This window comes from Chelonoidis abingdonii, chromosome 5 (genome assembly GCF_003597395.2).
Source record: "Chelonoidis abingdonii isolate Lonesome George chromosome 5, CheloAbing_2.0, whole genome shotgun sequence".
Taxonomy (NCBI): domain Eukaryota; kingdom Metazoa; phylum Chordata; order Testudines; family Testudinidae; genus Chelonoidis; species Chelonoidis abingdonii.
Window position 1 is genome coordinate 19,493,967 of NC_133773.1, and position 22,867 is coordinate 19,516,833.

General features: G+C 42.3%; 1 protein-coding gene across 5 annotated transcripts in view; it reads right to left on the minus strand.

Annotated features, from left to right (window-relative positions):
* Positions 1-22,867, minus strand: part of WDFY3 (WD repeat and FYVE domain containing 3) — a 320,770-nt gene that overhangs the window by 166,140 nt on the left and 131,763 nt on the right. For all 5 annotated transcript variants that reach the window (XM_032764847.2, XM_075066120.1, XM_032764845.2 and 2 more), the window contains exons 7-11: positions 20,732-20,924; positions 17,272-17,458; positions 11,791-11,957; positions 4,649-5,116; positions 1,651-1,752 (exon numbers count right to left, since the gene is read on the minus strand). In XM_032764847.2, the coding sequence (XP_032620738.1) occupies positions 1,651-1,752; positions 4,649-5,116; positions 11,791-11,957; positions 17,272-17,458; positions 20,732-20,924 (1,117 nt within the window). The remainder of the gene's footprint in view (positions 1-1,650; positions 1,753-4,648; positions 5,117-11,790; positions 11,958-17,271; positions 17,459-20,731; positions 20,925-22,867) is intronic.

Genomic DNA, 22,867 nt, shown 5'->3' on the forward strand with positions numbered 1-22,867 from the left:
CCCATTTGGGGGTGGGCATGTGGGGCGTGCAAGAGTCAGGGCAGAAGGCTGGGGGCACGTGAGTGGGGTGCAGGTGTCAGGGTAGGGGGGCTGGGTATGTATGGGGGTGCCAGTCAGTGCTCGGGTCATGGGGGGGTGAAGAAGTCAGAGGGCTGGGTGGTACAGGCTCAGGGGAGGGACCTGGGGGTGTGTGCGGGTATAGGGCTCAGGGGAGAGGGCTGGGTGACTGCTCCCCCCACAGTCCCCAACCCCCCCCGCTCCTTGTCCCGACTACCCCCTCCTGGGACTCCACCCCCTAGCTAAGCCTCCCTGCCCCTTATCCCCTGCCGGCCCCACTAGGACCCCACGCCCTACCTGTCCCCTGACTGCCCCAACCCTTATCCACACCCCCGCACCCAGACAGACCCCCTGGACTCCCATGCCTATCTAACCGTTCCCCGCCCCCTGACAGGATCCCCAAAACTCTGGACCCATACAACCCCCGCCCAGCTCCCTGCCTGCCCCAACCCCTCTCCACACCCCTACCTCCTGATAGTCCCCCCACAACTCCCGACTCATCCAACCACCGTAGCTCCTTGTCTCCTGACCACCCCCTCCAGAAACCCCACACACTCTAACTGCTCCCCCAGGACCCTCTTTGCTCCCTGTCCCCTGACTGCCCTGACCCCTATCCACCCCACAAACAAACCCCGGGACTCCCATGCCCCATCCAACCCTCCTTGCTCCCTGACTGCCCCCTCCAGAGAACCCCGCCCCTAACCACCTCCCAGTATACCACCCCCCCATCCAACCCACCCTGCTCCCTGTCCCCACCCTTTACCCACCTCCCGCCCCCGAGCCAGCCCCCTTACCATGAGGCTCCTCGTTCACCCGGAGCCCTGCCGCCGCCGCCACCCCGCGCGTGCAGCCCTGCTCTGCTCCGCCCCGCCCCTCAGAGCACTGGGCGCGTGACAGCAGGGCTCTGGATGAGTGGGGTGCATCTTTCCCTCTCCACAGAGCCAAATGCTGCCCCGCGGGAGCGCCTAGCCCCAGCCCCTAGAGCGCTGCGCGCGCCACAACATAACTCTAGGGAAAGGCGGGGGAGGGGGCAGCGACTTGCTGTGCTCGTGTCGGCACACCCCGCGGCTTGCCCCGTCGGCAGGACTTTTAATGACACACTGAGTCCCAGCAGGCAGCCGCGTGCCGTGCCATAGGTTGCCGACCCCTGTTATAAACTATACGTATAGCTTATTTTTAGTAAAAAGTTGAATAGGTAAGCTTAACCCTATAACTAAACAGCCTGAAAGTGTTCACAGTCCTATCATTATGTTGTTTTAACTGTATTATATAGATTTTTATTCTTAAAAATATAACAGGAAACAAAGTAAAACTACAAGGTCACGTTAAAGTATATTTTCAATTCCTGCAGCACACGACGGTCAATACATGACTCACGGACAAGATCATCAGTAGACTGACCACAGAAATTGAATGTAATAATAAAGTGCTGTACTATTGATATGTTGTATTTCAAGGTCAAACGCATTATAAGTGACACAAACAATCTTACATTTAGCCCAATCAGTCAATATCACTCATTTAAATCATGTCTTTTTAAGCATGCACTTCAGATTCCACCATTATCATAACTGATGTAACTTCTATAATTACCTGCATTTGTGTTTGATCCTTGTAGTAGTATTGTCAAGGTCTCCATAACCAATAAAGCTAGCTGCTTTTGGTCCTCAAAAGAACTGAGATTTCTCGAATCCCCTAGAAAATAAATTTCAAAAGTTCATTGCACTGAAGACAACAAAGTTGACCTTTTTTAAAAAATGATTAAAAAATAAAGTTTTGTTCCTTTCACCAATCCCCATTTTTTTTGGCTTCCACACAAAAAACATCCTCTAACAATTTTTTAAACCACACACACACTCAGGAAAGTTGCAACAAATTAACTTAAGGTTAAATAATGTATATTAAAATACATTGAACACACCTGCAGATGCTCTAATTGAGAAGTAAAATTGCCTTAGTTTGCTTTAGTTAATCCACACAGGAACATCATGTGCTTTAACAACACACCTTTAGTTAAGTCATCTCAACTTTCCTCAGGGCTTCTCGAAACAAATATTTTGTTCGCATCAAGACGGGGTGTTAATCTACCCTGCACTAGTGTGTCAGGCACTAGCTATCTGCATGGATCCTGCTGATGCCCACTAACAGTTTGTTCATGTGCTTTGATCTATCCTACTTTGAAACAGGAGATTAAAGTGCACTAATGACTGTTCGTGTGCAGAGTCTACCCAGACAGCGAGCATTAGGCTAGTGCACAGCAGACTCACATCCAAGCTTGCCGCAAACTAAACGTTTGTGTAGACAAGCTCTAACAATTAAAATCTGCAATAGGTGACACAAACCGTTAATGATTTCCAAAACAAAAACAACTTTTATCACCACGATAAAGACTCATGTTCTCATTCTACTGAAAGAAAACAGTTCACTCTCCACCCAAGCATGAAAATACAGCTCTTTTTCTGGAAAGTTAACTTGAAAAAAAATCTATTAAAAACAGAAGAGAAGCAGTAATTTGCAATAATCAAATAAAAGAATCCTCTCACTCTTTATATTTAAAATAAGACAGTTACCAAAGTGGTCTGAAGCACCAAACAAAAAATTAGCATCTCTCTTTTGCTCTCTAATGAGCAGCACAACTAATCTTTTCTTACAAAATGGTATGCAAAGTTTAAGTCAGAAATTTGTTTTAAAAGTGAATTATCACAACAAATGAAAACAGGTTGACAACTGTGCAGTAGATATTGCACCTGTATCTATTATTTCAATGTTTGTAATTCTACTTCCTGATGCTGTAATACCATATATTTTTAAGTGTGTAGGGTTTGTCCTATTCAATTCTTAGATAGAGAGCTTCCAAGAAAATTCCCAGTGCACTGCATTAAGTGGTGCTGATGATTCATCAAGTATGTGAGCTGAACCAATGCCAAGCACAGTATTTTAAATGTGTTATGCTGCTTGATCGCAGAGACATCTTAACTGCTTTGGTGATTATTAAAGATCCCATAGCACTTTCACAAGAATAAGCGAACTGCTCCTAGTGCCCTATCCAAATGTCAATTTGATCCTTTTGTTGACAGACTCTAGATAGGCACTCTTAAGAAGTGAAGTGTTTTAGTGTTTTGGGGGGGGGGGGGAGGCTGCAGACTTAGGACTTCATCTAGTAGGCCACCACCACTCCCATTAACAAATCTCTAGGACATGGTGCAGGGCAGATTTTTCATCAAGTATTTGATTATGAAATATTGCTGGTTAGTTATTATGGTCTGAGCAGTTTAAAATGGTTTATCAAGATATCACACGCTGAGATGCCACAGGCAACAGATGCATAAAATTCATTAGACATGTTATAGGTTGAATGGAGACAAGCAAAATATAGTTTCAGCCAGAAAACTAAACTGTTACATGGTGTAAGTGAGAAGTGTTCAACACTTGAGATGGAGGAAGAGATTTGTTTGTGTGTTTACAGCAATATAGCCCCACAAAGCTTGAAAGGGCTCTGCAAACATGGACCCTTCTCTCGCACATGGAGAAAAAGTGACTCATTGGGACTTCTTCAGAGGTGAAACTAAGCTGGTAAACCCCAGTACAGTGTACCGGCAAGAGCCAGTGCGCCATACCAGAGGGCCCGGCTTCCCCAGGTGGCAATTTAAAGGGCTTGGGGCTCCCAGCACTGGCTGGAGCCCTAAGCCTTTAAATTGCCGCCAGAGCCCCGCTGCCGGAGCCCTGGAGTAGCAGCGGCAGGGCTCCGGAAGCTATTTAAAAGGCCCAGGGCTCCCGCTGTTTCTACAGCCCCGGCCCTTTAAATAGCCACTGGAGCCCTGCTGTTGGAGCCCTGGGGTAGCAGCGGTAGCCAGGGGCTCCAGCAGCGGCTTAAAAGGCCTGGGGCAGTAGCGGCGGCTGAGCCCTCGGCCCTTTAAACTGCTGGCGGAGCCCCCGGCTGCTGCTGCTACCCTGGCGGGGGAGGGGAGGGCACTTACCGGTACAGGGCGAAACGGAGCTGGCTCTGACCCCCCCCAATCCCCGACCTTTCTGCCTGAGGCCCCACCCCTTCCGATGGCCAGAGCCAGCCCCAACTTATCCCCATACCAGTAAGTCCCTATTTCTATTTTCACCCCTGGACTTCATGCAAGAATAAAGATCTGTGCTTCAAGAGTACTTTAGTAGGTTAGGCCATATTGTAAACTACTGTGGTAACTGGGATGAAAATCTATATATAATTATACAAACGGCATTCCCCTCTTGTTAATTTTTGCCCTGTACTAGAATAACCTAAATATAATATTACATTAAATAGTTTTTTTTTTAAAAAAGTGGAAAACTCCAGCTAGTATCTATTTTTAATAAATATTTTGCAATTATAGTACCTTTCATTAGAGGACCTCAAAGCACTTTCTAAAGGTTGACTAATATTACATAAGAAAACAAGTACAGAGAGTTTAAGTGAGCTTCACAACATTACATCGTAATTCATTGGCAGTGTTGAGAACAGAACTCAGGTGACCCAGCTAACCAGAACTAGCCCTGCTAACCAACACTAGTCTCTTTTAGCATCCAAAAACATGTACATAAAAAAACAAGGAAAACACTCTACCTTGATCATTCAGAGCCTGAGTGGGATCTTTCAAAAGGGCTGCATATTTGTGCAAAAGGTTTACCATCACCTCCAGAAGCCCCACCTCCCTGAAGACATCCTTAAAGATGTAGTCATGACGGGTGAACTTAAGAAGTGTTTTCATTGCAATGATGCTACACTGGTAAGACGTGCTGGACTTTAAGAGGATGCTGACACTAATCAGTTCTTTACAAGGAATATAATTCAAGCTAAAGACGACAAACTCCAGCATCTCAAAGTATTTGGTCTGCACTTCTGGAAGCTTGGAAATTTTCTCTGCAAACTGGGACAAGGTGTGCTGTGATTCCAAGATGAAGTAGTTGGCATTGTCCGCTATGTAAATATTTGTAATGGCATCCAGAATAATTTGTGCAAGATAGTTAGTTTTTGCTTTCAAAAATGCATTTTGAAGGACAGAGAAAGCTTGAATATTCCTCACGCTATGACCTACAATAGGAAACAAGGGGAAAAATAACAAAATTCTTTATACCTATTTGCTTGACCATATTAAGGGAGAAGTATGAATTAAACAAACAAACAAACAAACAAATTGTTTCCTCTGTAGCCCAACAAGCATAAACAAATTCTACTAAAATGGATTTTTCAAAGAGCAAGAACACACTAAGACATCCTCTAAAGGAACTCCTCCCACTTATTTCACAATTCTGAATTGAAAGATCTATTATTTATTGTTGCCTAAGATGGCATTTCTCTTTGAAAATAAACTTTGGCATGTGTACCAACCGAAAATATAGTATTTTAAATGATCAAATCTGAATGCAATTTAACAGATTAAAAATCTGAATAGGTCATAGTTGAGACAGGAAATTTACTTCTTTGAGAAGCACTATGTTTGATCCACAATGGAAAACTTTGCACTGTGTGCCAATCAGTTACCTATAGTAATGCAAGCAGAATTTGGAACGATATGCAGCAGCAACCCCCTCACAACTACTTCTCAATAATATCACAAGTAGTAATGCCAGTCATAACAAAAAAGTGTTGACCAAATTAATGCTCAGTAACATGCACATTCTTTTAATTTCCCCCACCTCTGAACAGATTGGAAGTCACTTGTGGAACAAAGAGAGTTAGACCAGACTGCAGGACCAGGGGGTTTGGCATTACATCCCTGAGTGGGCTACAAACACTGCCAGCCAGTGATGGCCCTCCTTTAGGAAGCTTAGTCTTGCCAATTTCCGAGGGATTCCTTCAAGAGCTGGGATTGGCTGGCCAACAAAATGCTCTCCTTTAAAGTAATGGCAATAGGCAGAGAGTACCCTCTTTTAATCCACTCTTTCCTGCTGCAAACATTTATTTCCCTCTACCTTTTTTTTCTTTATGGTTATTGTCACAGAGGGCTATAAGTTGGCATGGGGTTAAGAGGGGATGTGGAGTTAATAGTCATAAGCAGATCAGAGGCACTTTTGGCCTTTGATGCAATTGTGCTGTTCACACTGTGCAGATACCTTGAGCTTTGAACTGATCGTACAGGCACGTGGTACAATTAACTTGTCTTCGATTCATATTATCTCAAAGTTGGGAGGATGGTCCTGGCAACATGGGTTAGACTTCCCTCAGTGGTGATAGAATTATAGTGTTCGGTGAGACCAACCATAAACAAGCTAAGGTTTTGTCTTCCTGGGGAATTCTGTGGCACAATAATACATCTGGAGTTTAATGGATCCTTGGGCATATGCACAGATGTAGAATGTCTATATGGACAATCATTTGCAGAAGAACAGGATAGTTTCTCTGTCTTATATCTGGGTACAGAAGGATGAGGAAAAGAGTAGAAAGCCCTCAACCTCCATATCCCAATGGTTATAGACACTGGAAGTGTACCGTCATTCATGAGTGAGTTTTCTGATATAGTCAAGATTAATAAATGCAAAATGTGAGCCAACATCTGCAATATTTGAAAAGATTTTTCTTGCCATTAGAAGTTTTGCACTGCACCACTACTTCTTTAATGTTGTATTACTCTCATTAGTCCAAACATCAGAGTACACTGGGGTCACAGAATATAATTGCTGCAAAAACCTTTCATGAACTGTGTTAAATTTGTGTAATATAATACTTGTCATGTAGTCTAACCTATCTTATACAGAATTGTACTGATCTGCACTAAAAGCCTACATACTACTATCGGCCTTCTAATAGGTTTTCTTGAGCAGGATGGGGATGTTTGAGAGGAGTGGATGGTAAAAGCTTAAGAAGGAATTACATAGTAGTACATTAATGGTAAAAATTTGAGAAAGCCAATTAACCTCTTTAGTAACATATGTACCATGGCATGGACTTAATTATCTAAGTAAAGGCTATAAAAAGCATAAAATAACTTTTAAACAATTTAATCACACACTTGCAGCTTTTTGTGAAGCGATTCATAGTATGAAGCCATCTTTAGTTTGAGAGCTGTAGCTCTGAATCTCAAGTATAAGACTGAAATCCCAAAGTGCGGCATCTATTAACATTCAGTTCCAAAAGAACTTCATAAAATGTTCTAAAAATAAAAACTGGAACTACTATGCATTATATACATCATTGATCTTCAAATAGTCTGATAAAATTTTATTTTCCAAATACTAATTGAAAACATTTGTTTTAATCAAGCTGTAATTTGTTTTTAGATTTTTAAAGAGAGACAGCACAGAGATTTATTGTTTGCACTGAATGCAATCTTCATTTGTTATGCTCCATTAGTCACTTATCTAAACAAAACTGACCTTTATTTTAATGCCACATTTCACTGTTTCCTTGAAGACTGAAAACAAAACCTTTTGAAATGTAATATGTAACAACCATATATACTGAACAAGCATCCTATAAAGAGTATTAATACCAATATTGCATTGCAAAGCCACAAATTAATTTTTCTCTTCTAAATTACTAGCTTTTCATGACTGTTTTAAAATGAAAGATGTTGAATAGTTAATTGAGAGATCATGAAATGTGCATGAAAGATGGACAGCTACAGAGCCTGCAAAACCGCTACTGTATCCAGGAAACAGGCATAGCACAAGCACCAGAAATAAGACCCTCCTCTGTGAGCCTGTAAAGTATTAAAACACAGCAAGCACCATTCTGTTGGGCAGAAAAGGACAAGTCACACACGGAATAATTAGCAGATCTACTGCTAGATGGATCCACCAGCCTAACCCTCCCTAATACATGAAGCCTGTCCGGATCCCAGGTATTACTAAAGCTTACAGACAGTTGAACTGAAGCAGATTAGCTTCTCAGCCACTCCTCACCAAGGTTCTAGGCCTCATTTATACAAGAACTTACACTAGTCTAACTATAGGTGTGTTTTTAAATCAAGTTAGTTAAACTAGTGCAAAACGCACGTGGGCATTCTTAAACCAATTTAAATCTGGCGTGTATCCTTTTAGCTTCATTGAGTAAGAAATCAATTTTAAACTAAACTGACATTAAACAGGTTAAATGAATTTAAGAGTCTCCACATAAAGGTGTTGAACTGTTTTAACTAAACCTGTTTATAAAATCAATTTCAATTAAATGGGCACAACTTCTTGTGTATTTTTATATTATATATATAAAATTCCCCTCTCACCCCTATGGGTGGTATGTGTCTTCCTCAACCTCGGGTCCTCTACCAGAGGCCTGAGAGTTTGAGGGTTCTGCGCAGTATCTTAGCTGTTCCTAGCACTGCACTCTTCTGGACAGAGAGCTCTGATCTTCTGTGGAAATCTCCCATCTGGTCTTGGGAGGGTCTAGCCCATACGCTGTGCAGATGTTCCTGTACACAATGCCAGCCACTTGGTTGTGCCGTTCAGTGTATGCTGTTCCTGCCTGCATCTTACATCCTGCCACTATGTGTTGGACTGTCTCTGAGGCCTCTCTGCACAGTCTGCACCTTGGGTCTCTCTAGTGTGGTAGACCCTGCTTCAATGGATCTGGTGCTCAGTGCCTGTTCCTGTGCTGCTATGATCAGTGCCTCAGTGCTGTCTTTTAGTCCAGCCCTTTCCAGCCACTGGTAGGATTTCCCAATGTCAGCCACCTCAGCTATCTGTCGATGGTACATCCATGCAGGGTCTTGTCTTGCCATGGCACTTCTTCTGCTTGGTCTTCCTCCCATGTCTGCTGCTGCCTCAGGCATTCTCTCAGCAGCTCATCTTTGGGGGCCATCTTACTGATGTACTCCTGGATGTTCCGGGTTTCGTCCAGGACAGTGGCTTTGACGCTCACCAAGCCCCGCCCGCCTTCTTTCCGGCTGGTATACAGTCTCTGGGTGTTGGACTTGGGGTGGAAACCTCCGTGCATTGTGAGGAGCTTCCGGGTCTTCACATCGGCAGCTCCATGTCCTCCTTTGGCCAGCTCACTATACCGGCAGGGTATCTGATGACGGCGGCAGGGCGTATCTGTTGATGGCGTGGATCTTGTTCTTTCCCACTGAGCTGGCTCTTCAGGACCTGTCTTATCCTTTGGTGATACTTGGATGTTGCTGTCTTCCTTGCCTCCTCATCGTGGTTTCCATGTGACTGTGGGACGCCAAGGTACTTGTAGCTGGTCTGTATGTCTGCTATGTGGCCCGCTGGTAGTTCCACCCCATCAGTCTTGACTACCTTCCCTCTCTTCACTACCATCCGGCCACACTTCTCCAGTCCGAATGACATCCCGATATCCTCACTGTAGATCCGCGTCAGGTGGATTAGCGAGTCGATGTCTCGTTCATTCTTAGCATACAGCTTGATGTCATCCATGTAGAGGAGGTGGCTGATGGTAGTTCCACTCCTGAACCTGTACCCGTATCCAGTCCTTGTGATTATCTGGCTGAGGGGGTTTAAGCCTATGCAGAACAGCAGCGGGGACAGTGCATCACCTTGGTATATGCCGCACTTGATGGCCACTTGTGCAAGCTGCCTTGAGTTGACTTCCAGTGTGTTGTCTTCCATAGTCCCATTGAGTTCTTGAGGAAGGTCCTTAGTGTCCTGTTGACTTTGTATAGCGCCAGACATTCACAGATCCACGTGTGCGGCATTGAGTCGTAGGCTTTCCTGTAGTCAATCCAGGCTGTGCTCAGATTGGTCTGTCTAGATCTTGAGTCTTGGGCGACTGCTCTATCTATGAGCAACTGGTGTTTTGAGCCTCTGGTGTTGTTCCCAATGCCCTTCTGAGCTGTGCTCATGTACTGGCCCATATGGTCCTGTAGCTTGGCGGCTATGATGCCTGATAGGACTTTCCATGTTGTGGGAGGCAGGTTATTGGCCGGTAGTTGGACGGTTTCTGTCCCTTGCAGGGGTCTTTCATGATCAGCACTGTCCTTCCTTGTGTTAGCCAGTTTGGGTGGGAGCCTGCTGCTAGCAGCTGGTTCATCTGTGCTGCTAGGCGTTCATGCACTGCTGTTAGTTCTTCTTTAGCCAGTAGGTGTGGATCATGTCTGGTCCAGGTGCTGTCCAGCTCTTCATGTTCTTGACCCGCTGCTGGATGTCTTCTACTGTGATGGTGACTGGTTTCTGTTCTGGGAGATTGCTGTGCTCTGTTCTCAGGTCCTGCAGCCACTTTGCACTGGTGTTATGAGTCTTCTCTTTCTCCCATATGTTCTTCCAGTACTGTTCAGTTTCTGCTGCTGGTGGCTCTGCTGTTATTGTGTTTGTTGCACTGCAGTTGGGAGTACACCTTGGATGGTTCTTTGGAGAACAGGGCATTTACTTTTTTTGGCCTCTGCTTCTCTAGTGTATCTCCTTAGCCTGGTAGCCAGTGCTGTGAGCCTTTGTTTAGCAGTCTCTAGGGCTTCAGATGGAGTCAGGCCCTTGTATTTTTTCAGTAGCCGAGTCTTATCCTTAATCTCTACACCCTTCTGTAGTTCCACCAGCTGACTAACTTCTCTCCGAGTCGCCTTGATCTTATCCTCCAACCTCATTTTCCAGGGTGGGTACATACTGTTGTTCTTCTTGATCGTGTAGCCAAGCATCTCCAGGATTACAGAGGCTGTAGCGTATACCAGTTCATTGGTTTGAGTTATGGTGGTAGTAGGGATTGTCATGAGGGCTCTATTGGCATCTTCTAACATACTATCTGATGGTACTTCTCCACTGAGCCTTGGTAATCGGTCTCGAGGATTGACTGTAGCTAGTTTCTCCATGATCTTATGCCTCATATCAGCTGCTGTGCTCTGCAATGGAGGGGGGGTGGCAGTGAAGTTTCAGCTTCAGGTGTGGGCTGCACATCCACTTTCTTCCAGGTCTTCTTGAGTCTGGGATGTAATGTGGAGTTGGTCTATCTCAAGCTGTGAGAGCAGCTTCCTCTTTACTATGTTGAAGCGTTGGGTAACTAGCTGTTTCTCAGTAAGTGTGGATGTAGGTCTTTTGTCCATCCACAGTCCCCTCATTATTACAGGTGCTCTTCCTTCTAATACATTCTATCCCCTTTTAGGAATATATTACACAAATATTTACATTGTTCACCATGTATGCATTATATATTTCCTGCCAGATGGAATTCTACTTTTCATGGACAGCACTATTTCAAAACTCCCACAAGCTTTGTCTAGTGGTCTTGGAATGAAGACTATATATATATATATATATATAAAAAAAAATAAAAAATAAAATCTAGGTCTAGATAGACAGACAGATAGAAAGAAGAGAGAATATTCCTTTAATTTCCTACTACTATTAAAACTTAGTTTCCAAATTCATATTCATTTAGTTAAACTAATACTAACCCCTGTGGGGACAATTTATTTCTGTTTAAGAGAAGATTTCAGTTTAGTATACATTTCTCTAATTGACTTAAGCTAAAACGAAACAAACTTGCTTTAAAATGAAAAAAAACCCAAACAGTATCCACAAAGCCTTTCGTACCAGTTTAACAAAAATCACGCTATAAACTATATGTATACAAACTCTTAAGATTTGCATGGAGGATCTATTTAATCTGTACTTTGTAGAGGGGTGATTCAGCATTTGGAGCTAAATGAGGAGAAATTGCCTCCCTTATTTTCATCTGGACACTAGTAATTAAGCAAAATCACCTTTTAAACATTTAATTACTGATGTTAGAAGAAACATGAACTGTATATGGTTTCTGTAGTATACCAGAAATTTCTCTCCCAATAAGACTTCTGCTCTGTGAGATACAAACAGTAAACTCACCTTTGCCTGCAGGTTGTGGGACTGCAAATCCAGGCAACAGAAAAGGTGCCCCAGTAGTAATACCAGCTGGTTTTAATTCATTGACACCATATGTTGTCAGTGAAGTTATCAGATTAACCAAATCCTTCAAAGCATCCTTGGATTCCGCCTCTTTTGCCTGTTCTAATCTAAAGAACATATGTACAAGGGATCATATTAGCACATATTCACTTTAACAAACCATCCACTCAAACTCATCTGAGGTTTATTTATTTAGTTAGTTTTGCTTTTTCTTAAATTAAGGAGAGATGTTAATTTTAGAGGCACAGATTTAGTGACTCAGAATTCTGAAGCCAAAGGCTAGAGTTCACCACATTTCCATATTTTAAACTCTCTTCTAAGTTTTATAGTATTTGATTGATTAAGCATTATTATTTGTATTATTCATAGATTCTAGACTCTAGGACTGGAAGGGACCTCAAGAGGTCATCGAGTCCAGTCCCCTGCCCTCATGACAGGACCAAATACTGTCTAGACCATCCCTGATAGACATTTATCTAACCTACTCTTAAATATCTCCAGAGATGGAGATTCCACAACCTCCCTAGGCAATTTATTCCAGTGTTTAACTACCCTGACAGTTAGGAACTTTTTCCTAATGTCCAACCTAAATCTCCCTTGCTGCAGTTTAAGCCCATTGCTTCTTGTTCTATCATTAGAGGCTAAGGTGAACAAGTTTTCTCCCTCCTCCTGATGACACCCTTTTAGATACCTGAAAACTGCTATCATGTCCCCTCTCAGTCTTCTCTTTTCCAAACTAAATAAACCCAATTCTTTCAGCCTTCCTTCATAGGTCATGTTCTCAAGACCTTTAATCATTCTTGTTGCTCTTCTCTGGACCCTCTCCAATTTCTCCACATCTTTCTTGAAATGTGGTGCCCAGAACTGGACACAATACTCCAGTTGAGGCCTAACCAGCGCAGAGTAGAGCGAAAGAATGACTTCTCGTGTCTTCTTTACAACATACCTGTTAATGCATCCCAGAATCACGCCTGCTGTTTTTTGCAACAGTATCACACTGTTGACTCATATTTAGCTTGTGGTCCACTATGATCACTAGATCTCTTTCTGCCATACTCCTTCCTAGATAGTCTCTTCCCAGTCTGTATGTGTGAAACTGTTTCTTCCTAAGTGGAGCACTTTGCATTTGTCTTTACTGAACTTCATCCAGTTTACCTCAGACTATTTCTCCAATTTGTCCAGATCATTTTGAATTTTGACCCTGTCCTCCAAAGCAGTTGCAATCCCTCCCAGTTGATATCGTCCGCAAACTTAATAAGCGTACTTTCTATGCCAACATCTAAGTTGTTGATGAAGATATTGAACAGAGCCGGTCTCAAAGGGAAAGACACTAATATGCTGATGGGAGAGATTTTCCCATCAATATAGTTAATCCACCTCCCTAAGAGGCAGTAACTATGTTGTGGGAGAAGTCCTCCCGTTGATTCAGCACTGTCTACGCAGGGGGTTGGGTCAGTATAACTATGTTGCTCTGGGGTGTGACTTTTTCACACCGTGGAGTGATGTAGTTATACAGATATCGGTCTTTAGTGTAGACCTGCCCTCAGTAACAGTCACTACTATATCACAACAACAGAAATGTATCTTGAGTTTAAGTTCATAATTAATTATTTATTTTAGGATCACTATTCAGAATTATAGTATTTTCTCTTTTAATGCAAGATGTAAGAGGGTAGAAGTCACATTGTTTAATTTCAATAATGGTTAATGCTAACAATTTAAAAATGAAAACCACTCATTCTCCTGTTAGACCACACACAAATAAAAAAAAGAATACAGACCATCTCTCTCACCCCAACTGTGTTAAAGTAGAAAGCAAATATTTTCATTCATTCTTCACTCTTCTAGTATTCCAGTTTACCTATTTTATTAATTTGCTCTTATTCAAGCTATCAAATTTCTTTGAAGTGAAATATTTTCAGACTGCTTTCCTCCACCTAACAAAAATTCCAGGAACACACCATAGATCAGTTGGTAGCAGTGATTCTAAAGTATTTTTGTGATTCATGACTATAAAAAGTTGAAAAGAAAATGTGGCTTATTTGCTCGTCTTCTTCAGAAACTAACTCTTATGATCCAACTAAGGCACTGTTTCCAGAACCTGAGTAGACTGAAGACAAAAGAGATCTGCGAACCGTACCTCTGATACAGGAACAAGCTGCAGTGTCATTGTGTTAAGATTAGAGATCAGGAGCATCAGTGATGTCGAAGAATAACAGAGTTCTCACTTATTTGTTTGGGTACAGCAAAGTCAGATACTTTATTCTGTTTAGCAGCTACGGTAAGGAGCGAATGCACTAGGACATAGGGTCTCTCCTTCCTAGACAGGTCTCTCAACAGGTAAACAATTACAGCAAGCATTTATACTTTTGTTACAGACAATAAAAAGCAACAGCTGCATTTTGTTTATACATAGGTCATCCTGATATCTTGTTTTTCTCACTTAAGAGACTCCAGTCTACATTTTGCATTATCTACACAAGGTCGAAACAACTTCTCACACAGTTCTTTTCTACTCACTTCACACAATCCTCGCTTCTACAAATCTCGCGTTATTAGGGTTACAGTTAGCCTGACTCTTGCTAAAAACTGTCATGCACTGCAATCCTCTTCCTGTCAGTTCTTTCTCTGCTTCCTCAGTGACAACGGAGCCCTATCACACAATCAGGACCATATAGAGAATGTGTGGTCAAGCAGAAAGAGGCTTGCTGTTACTGAAATTCCTTTTCAAAAAGGAAAATTATCACAATCTAAAAGTGTGTTTTACACTGAAAAATGAAATTTAATAGCATCACAAGACGAGGTTGGGATTGTTAACATTTATTTTGTTTCAGTGACTTCCCTATCAAGTTAACTTATTTCTTTGTTTTCTAAACTGAGCTTTCAGTACTGAAAAGTCATTGTGGAATCTAACAGTTAATCTGAGTTTTTTCTGGATATCATAACATCATTAATAAAGACTCATAATAAAAACAGGCAGACAATGCCGGTGTGCCAGCCGGAAAATATCCAACTCTTTGTCACAACTGCACTAGCTCTGCAGTGCTAATAAGCAAAAAGCACTTAAAATGCTTTGTTTTAATTAGAAAAGAAAGCAGATGTGACAATATACACAAGGAAGAATGACAAATCTATCGAATAAGATGCTGCCATTTTTATGTAATCATTTTCTGATGTAACTGCACTTCAGTTTCACTGAAAATTAAGCGTATTTGAGAAGAAAGTTTTTAATTGCAATGGGCTTTTCTAAGACTCTGTTTATGACTGAATCTACTGAAAAGGATTTATTTTGTGATACTGCTAATGTGGCGGGTTAAAAGGAAATGATCAGACATTTTCAAAAGCAATATTTATGCTAGAACAACAATCATAAGGCATAAAGTTAGCAGCACTGCTGCACGGTTGACAGCTTTTTGATTCTTTCATTGGGCCTAAACATGTCACAAACAAGCCTATAACTTCTGCATGATGCGCAAGTTCATGCAGCAGAAATAGCCAATGTAACTGAAAACGTCAGCCAAAACTGCCATTTTGGGTGGCTAAAGCTTGAGAACTATATCTCTACACAAGTACCTAAAATAAATGGGCCTGATTAAGTGAAGTGCTAGCACAGAGCTGGGCAAACTACGGCCTGGGGGCCACACCCAGCCCTTCAGACATTTTAATCCAGCCCTCGAGCTCCAGCCGGGGAGCAGGGTCCAGGGCGGGGGCTTGCCCCACTCCGTGCATGCTGGAGATCTGTGGAGCTCCAGAAAGGAGCGGCATGTCCCCCTCCCCTGCCTCCTATGTGTAGGGGCAGCCAGGGGGCTCTGCACACTGCCCCCTCAGCTCCTATTGGCTGGCAACCATGGCCATTGGGAGCTGCAGGGCAGTGCCTGCGGTCCGGGCAGTGCGCAGGACCACCTGGCTGCACCTCTGTATAGGAACCAGAGGAAGGACATGCTACTCCTTCCAGGAGCTGCTTGAAGTAAGCACCACCCGGAGCCTGCACCCTTGACGACTTTCTGTGCTCCAACCCGCTGTCCCAACCCTGACCCCTCCACCCCACCCCCCCACGCTCTGAAACCCTCGGTCCCAGCCCAGAGCACCCTCCTGCACCTCAACCCCTCATTCACAGCCTCACCCCAGAACCCGCACCCCCAGCCAAAGCCCTTACCCCTCTCCCACATCCCAACCCCCAATTTCATGAGCATTCATGGCCCGCCATACAATTTCCATACCCAGATGTGGGCCTCGGGCCAAAAGGTTTGCCCATCCCTGTGCTAGCATCTACAGTAGGAGTTGGCAACCTTTGGGAGATGTTGACAGCCGCTTCACGCAGCTCCCATTGGTGGGAAACGGCGAACTGCAATAACTGGGAGCTGCAGGGGGCCATGTCTGCGGAGAGTCAACGTAAACAAAATGTCTTGCGACCCACCAGCAGATTACCCTAATGGGCCACATGTCGAAGGTAGCCGATCCCTGATCTATAGCTTTTACTGAAATCAGCTGGAGCTTGGTTGCTTAGCACCTTTGAACATCAGGACAGTTATTTAGATACACAATTATGGATTTTAGTGCCTAACTTCAGGCACCAAGTTTGAAAATTGTAGCCTTCATTTTCAAATAGATTTGGATTTTTTATGGTAATACATGCTTCTTACAATCTGAACTGCCATATAGATTGGCAAAATAGGTGGAGCTTGCGTTCAAAACAGAGATGCTTTGGCAACTGAGGGAGCTATTACTGATTTCTGAATTTTCTGACTGAACATATGAACGCAAATAAAATGATACATCATGGTTCATAATAAAATTTTGTTCCTATAGACAATTTTAGTTTTAGTTTTATGACAAAACCTTCTAATGTACTAGTAAAGTTAGCATAGTTTATTTTGTAACAAGACTCTTCACGACAGCACTCTGCTGTTAAAGCTTTCTGTCCTGCAAGGTTCTACTATCATTGCGGATTAACTAGAATGTAACATAGAGAAAATGAAATAGAAAACTATTTTATGTATTATTTGTTCACTCCTATTTATTTGCTTAGCTAATTTGCACAAGCCATAACGTGCATCCCCAAACCTGCTGGCTTGTCCAAACTTCTTAGTAAAGATTTTAACAGATGCCGTAATAACATCGTATAAATAAGGGCTTGTCTACATGAGATGTTAGCATGCACCAAGCCACAGTGTGAATTTACAGCACACTAACTTGCTGTACAGTAATGTTCCATATGGACACTGTTACAGCACTAAAAGTTCTGTAACGCACTTTGACATACTCTCATTGCAGTGTCAGGATCATTATCCACATTTTGAATAACCTTATCATTTACAATATCCTCACTGCATTTTGTTAGATCCTAATAATGCGTTCAGATATATTAATATACTCTCCATCTGCTAGAGAATCTGTTGAGAAAAAATATTATTTGCATACCTGAGCAAGAGATCACAGAGGAAATTATATCCTTGCCATATCCTAAAATCATCCAACAGTGTTTGTGATACATCACTGGAATCTTTGAGAAAGCAAGAAAGCCCAGCAAACATCTCAACTATTTCTAGGGGAGAAAGGTCATCAGATTGCTGCATGTTCTGAACACAGGTGGACAAACATTCTTTTTCTGTAAGGACACAATTAAGAAACAGTTTTTCCCCATCATTATACATATTTAAAGTATCATTTCTGATTATTAAAATATACTTAGAAATGAAGCATCAGTTACTGTAACAGTTTATCATCACACAATATTTAAAGCATAAGCTTTAGTGGGTTACAGCCCACTTCATCGGATGCATGCAGTGGAAAATACAGTAGGAAAATATGATATATATAAATATAGATATCTTCCTACTGTATTTTCCACTGCATACATCTGATGAAGAGGGCTGTAGCCCATGAAAGCTTATGCTCAAATAAATTTGTTAGTCTCTAAGATGCCACTAGTACTCCTGTTCTTTTTGCAGCTACAGAGTAACACGGTCGCTACTCTGAAACCTGACAAATTACAATAAATCAATTACAAAATATCTCCCTTCCTTTAGGTTATTAAAAAACACCACTGTCTACTATTTCACTGACTCAAGGGAAAACCCTTAGTGTTGTCTCTTGCGATATGCTTGGATACAGCATCCTATGTCTTCTTTCATATTGCTATTCTGGTAGGGAACTAGTGAAGCTGGACCTTCTGCATGGCCAAGGATCCTTGAACACAAACAGGGCAATAAGTCTTATTTCAGCTCCCATCCTGCAGTGACGTAGATCTGGGTATTACTAATCCATGTTCACTTGTCACATGGACAAAACTCGACTAACAGCTGCCCCATATTTGTGGCTAGATTGATGGGTACATTCTTTATTTCATGCGCCTTGCATCAGTTAGCCAAGCCTTAGCTCACCATCACCTGGCAGATACAGAATATCTTCCTAGGTGCGTATATCCACACTGCAGCTGGGAGGCAGACAGACTCACACTAGCCGAGCTCAAGCTAGCACACTAAAAATAGTGGTGTGAACATTGTGGCTCTGATAGATACTTGGGTTAGCAATCAGAGCTCAGACCCAAGGAGGCAGGTGGGCTCGAGAGCCATTCAAGACAGGCACTCAGAAATAACATTCCCTAATGTATTATCTTGGATGACATTACACAAAATCAGACACAGACCACAGATCATGTCAGGGCCGGATCTAGCGTTCTTGCAGCCCCAAGCAGCAAATAAATAAATAAATAAATAAATAAGCAAGCCGCGATCAGTGAATGTGCATCTTTTGGTGAATGCGGCCGGAAAAGAAGATACCTAGTTTGCGATTGTACCAGTGTCTGTTGTTTTACTGATAGCATGTTGCATGACATAACCTGGTTGGTCTATTAAGAGACACATTGATAGTGCAGTGTGCTTTATCATTTAAATAGTTAATCATGTATCAGGCTTAAAAAAAGGCAAAAAAGTCTCTACTGTCTCTTTTTGGAACTGAACCTGTTCATGACAGTAAACCTGTTTAAAAGATGACAGTTTCTCAGAAGGGAGTACATGATCCAGGGCCAGCTCCAGGCACCAGTGTAGCAAGCAGGTGCCTGGGGTGGCCAATGAAAAGGGGGCGGCACGTCCGGCCGGTCGGTGGCAATTTGGTGGCGGGGCCGTCACTCCCTCTTGGAGTGAAGGACCTGCCGCTAAATTGCCGCCGTAGAAAAAGCAGTGGTAGAGCTGCCACTAGATTGCCGCCAATCGCAGTCGCTTATTTATTTATTTGCTGCTTGGGACAGCAAGAATGCTAGAGCCGGCCCTGACGTGATCTATGGTCTATGTCTGATTTTGTGTAATGTCATCCAAGATGTCACTGGGAACAAGTGTCCCCCTTTAAAGTCATATTTGAAAATGCTTACCACTGTTGCCAGTAGGCTCCTTACTTTTTTGGGGGTCTTTGAAACCAAAATGAGGAACTCATTTGGTTCTGTTTTTTATTCTCTTTTTAGGCTGAGTTGGGAGTCTTCTGTAATTTGTGAACGGCTAGCGTGAGAAACATTGCAGACCAAACTTCCTGTAGTGTTGCATGATATATGGAAGCAGGGTTACATATTTCAAAAGCTGCCAACACAACTTCACAGAGTCTTAATAAGACAACGTTCTCCGGGGAGTATTCATAACCAACTTAATGTTACAGATTGCTAAAAAATGCTGTGCCTGCCCTCCTGCCCGAGTTTAAAAGTTTAATTTACTTTAAAAGATTATACCATTTGAGAGCTACTCCCTATAATTTAAATGCCAAACACTGGCAGAACCAGTATGTACTTATACTACTAACTACTTTATATTGGAGGAGAAAAAAAAAAAAAAAAAAAAGTGCACCAGCTCAATGTTGGGAATACATGTGTCCATCCTTCTACCTAGTTCATCTGCATTCACAGCTGCTGCAGTGCATACTACTCTATCTACTGAGTGGAGAATCTTTACGGTTTGGTAAAGATATGGTACATTCCATATCTGTTATGTGATCGGCTAACAGCATTCACTGCTGGTCACGAACACTGCCATTTGAAGATCCATTAGGGATAATGTGAAGATGGCGTGCAAACCATGGAAATCACTACTTGGGCAATGGAACCATCTGGAGAAATTATACTTCCCTGGGCAACACAGCTATTATTTGTGCTGCTTATCTCATACAAGGCCAAAAGAGACATGCAGGAATGACTTTGTCTCATTACCTGGATGCATCTGAATATTCTCTCCGTATTTGTTTGGTTTGTTGGTGAGATTACACTGGTTGTTTTAAATAATGCACTGTTTACCCTACAGCAGCAGCTTTCATGGATCTCAGTGTTCAGACAGAGCCTGCGGAACACAAGGCACTGGTTCCAACTCCTTGTGTCCAGCTGCATTCACAGATGTCCAGGGACTTTATTTAAAAGTAGAGTGCCTGTACATGCTGCTGGAAATGAGAAGCACCTAGCCTGCCTGCCTCCACAAAGGGCTACTGCTACATCAAAAAGCAGGAGGGAAATAGGAGCCACAAACTGATGCCACCAGCACCAGTTACAATCATCAAAAATAGCTTCTTAATATTACTTTTTAATGAAAGCATCCTCTTTACTAAGATGTTCCACATTGTGAAAACATTCGAGAACCTGTGCTCTGTAACATTAAACTGAAGTGTGGAAAAAAAACTCAAAGAAGATACCATGGGAAGTTCGTTTATCTACAAGAACCTCTCTAACCTTATTACAGAACAATTCTGATGACATTTTAATCTTAAGTCTACAGATGTATACAAATACTCTTAAATCTTCCTAAGTACAGTAGTTTTTGCTATATTATATACAGAAACTATAGGATGACGGGAGTAATACATAAACTGGAACAAAAGAATAAAAACAATATCTCTATAAGATACACACCATGAATGTATTTCACTACATTGACACTAAGGCCATGACGCGATATAGTCATTAGTACTTCCCCTGCACTCTTCCTCCAAGGCAGATTATAGGGAGGGCACCATGAGGTTATTGCACTAAATAAAAGCTGGAGATCATCCTTCTGAGCCAGTTCCTCTGCCGGGGACACAAAACTGCACAGTTTTACTAGGATCTGAAACAATAAGGCATTCAAATTATTAAAACAGAACAGGGACAGTAAAATCTTTAACAGCAGAACTCTGTTCATTGGTACTTTTATACAAACTGATCACAAAAAAAGATCATCCAATTAGAACTGTTATATTCATTAGCAAAGTAATGTGCAGTTCTTCACCTTGCATATTGCTTCCTGAATAGCCCTAATTACCTTCATCCATGTTAAATAAGACTAAGATCAGGTCTTTAAATGTTCATGGTTATTCCACCCTCAGGCCCATTAAAATGTAATGAATAGGGCTAAACTAGCAGATTACTTTAAGTGTTTTATGCTGCCACATGGGGATCAGAGTTTGAGCCCTAAATACGCTCCATTTATGTACTGTCTGCCAGAGGTTAGAATTGTTGCCTAGACAGCATGTTCAACTCTTGCAACAAGGATAGAGGCGTTAACAAGCTAACGACTCTAATGCTTTCTAATACATGAAGAGCACTGATTGGCTGGGAAGGGAGGAGCAGTATCCATGCCTCTTTGGTCAAGTGAAGAGCAGGCAAATCATTGGGGCAGGTAAGGTTACTTTTTCTGGATATGTCTTCAGTGAAGAATTAACTTGGATGATCAGCACCCGGGTCTGAGCATCTGAGTTAGCCTTGGCCGGGAGTGAGCAGCCACACTGCAAAGCCCTAACTGAGTTTCCGTGCTACTTTGTATGTGTTACTAGGACTTCTGGGGCCATATCCCATGTTTCTCTAGTGCTGCAGTAAGGGAGCCACTCTACAATTCTTTCACAATGAACCATGGGAGAACTTGTTCTGTTCTTCTGGGCACATGAGGTGAATTATGGTGAGCAGGGCCGGCTCCTGGTTTTCTGCCACCCCAAGCGGCGCAAAAAAAAACAAAAAACAAAGCCTATCGGAGGCAGTTGAGCAGCAGCTCAAAGAGGAAGAGAGGGACCTGGCACTGAATTCCCGCCGAAGTCCCGGACGTGCCGACCCTTTGTATTGGCCACGTCAAGCACTTGCTTCCTTAGCTGGTGCCTGGAGCCGGCCCTGATGGGAAGGCATCGGAAGACTGTCGGCATTTTAGTATGTAAGCCTGTGTCTTCACTGTAAAGTGGGTAGATTACCAGCCCAAGTGAAAGCAGAACCCAGGCTCTAACTCAAACCCCAGTCATGCCAGCTAGTCTGGATAGAAAGTACTACTTTAATTCAGGAACGAGGTTTACAATACAGAGAAACAGCCAAAGGCGTATTCATGACATTTCAACTCTTTCAAATGGGAAGTTAGCTTTCCCTTTACAAACTGAGACAACCAAGTGACACAATCAGTTTTATCTTCCATAAACAAGGTACGGAACCCCTGCTTCTTCCTTTTATTTGAAGTATCATTTATAAAGCACAGCACACCAAAAAGTTGATATTCCAGGAACATTTGTTCATTAAGTGCAACATCTCAACATTTTTAATTACTCAAAATTTATTACCAATAAAAAGGTACTGTATTTAATGTGTCACATATTTAAACCCATAATGCCAATCCTAAATGGTATTGTGTGCCAAAACGAGTTGAGGGAGCACAGCGATTTGCACAAAAGAACACTGGAGCTAGCATGAATAGATATATCCACTGACATATAATTGTCTATCAGCATCGGATTATAAACTAACATAATACAACCGTTTCTAAGGTAAAAAAAATATGCTGTCTATCTTCTTCCTTCCATTCACAAACAGAGTAAAGATAATTGTATAAGCTATATAAAATGCAGCGGTAACATCCATCTTTATTTATTTATTTATTTCAGTTAAAGTGGTGAAGTTAAATTCCAAGCCAAGTACACAGACTAAACTGCAATATGTTAACCGATTCATTCTGTTCTGCTGAAAAGGTCTTAAATTAACTTATTCAGGAAAGCCACAATAGTGACTTCCCTTTCCAGCCACATGAAGGTGATTTAT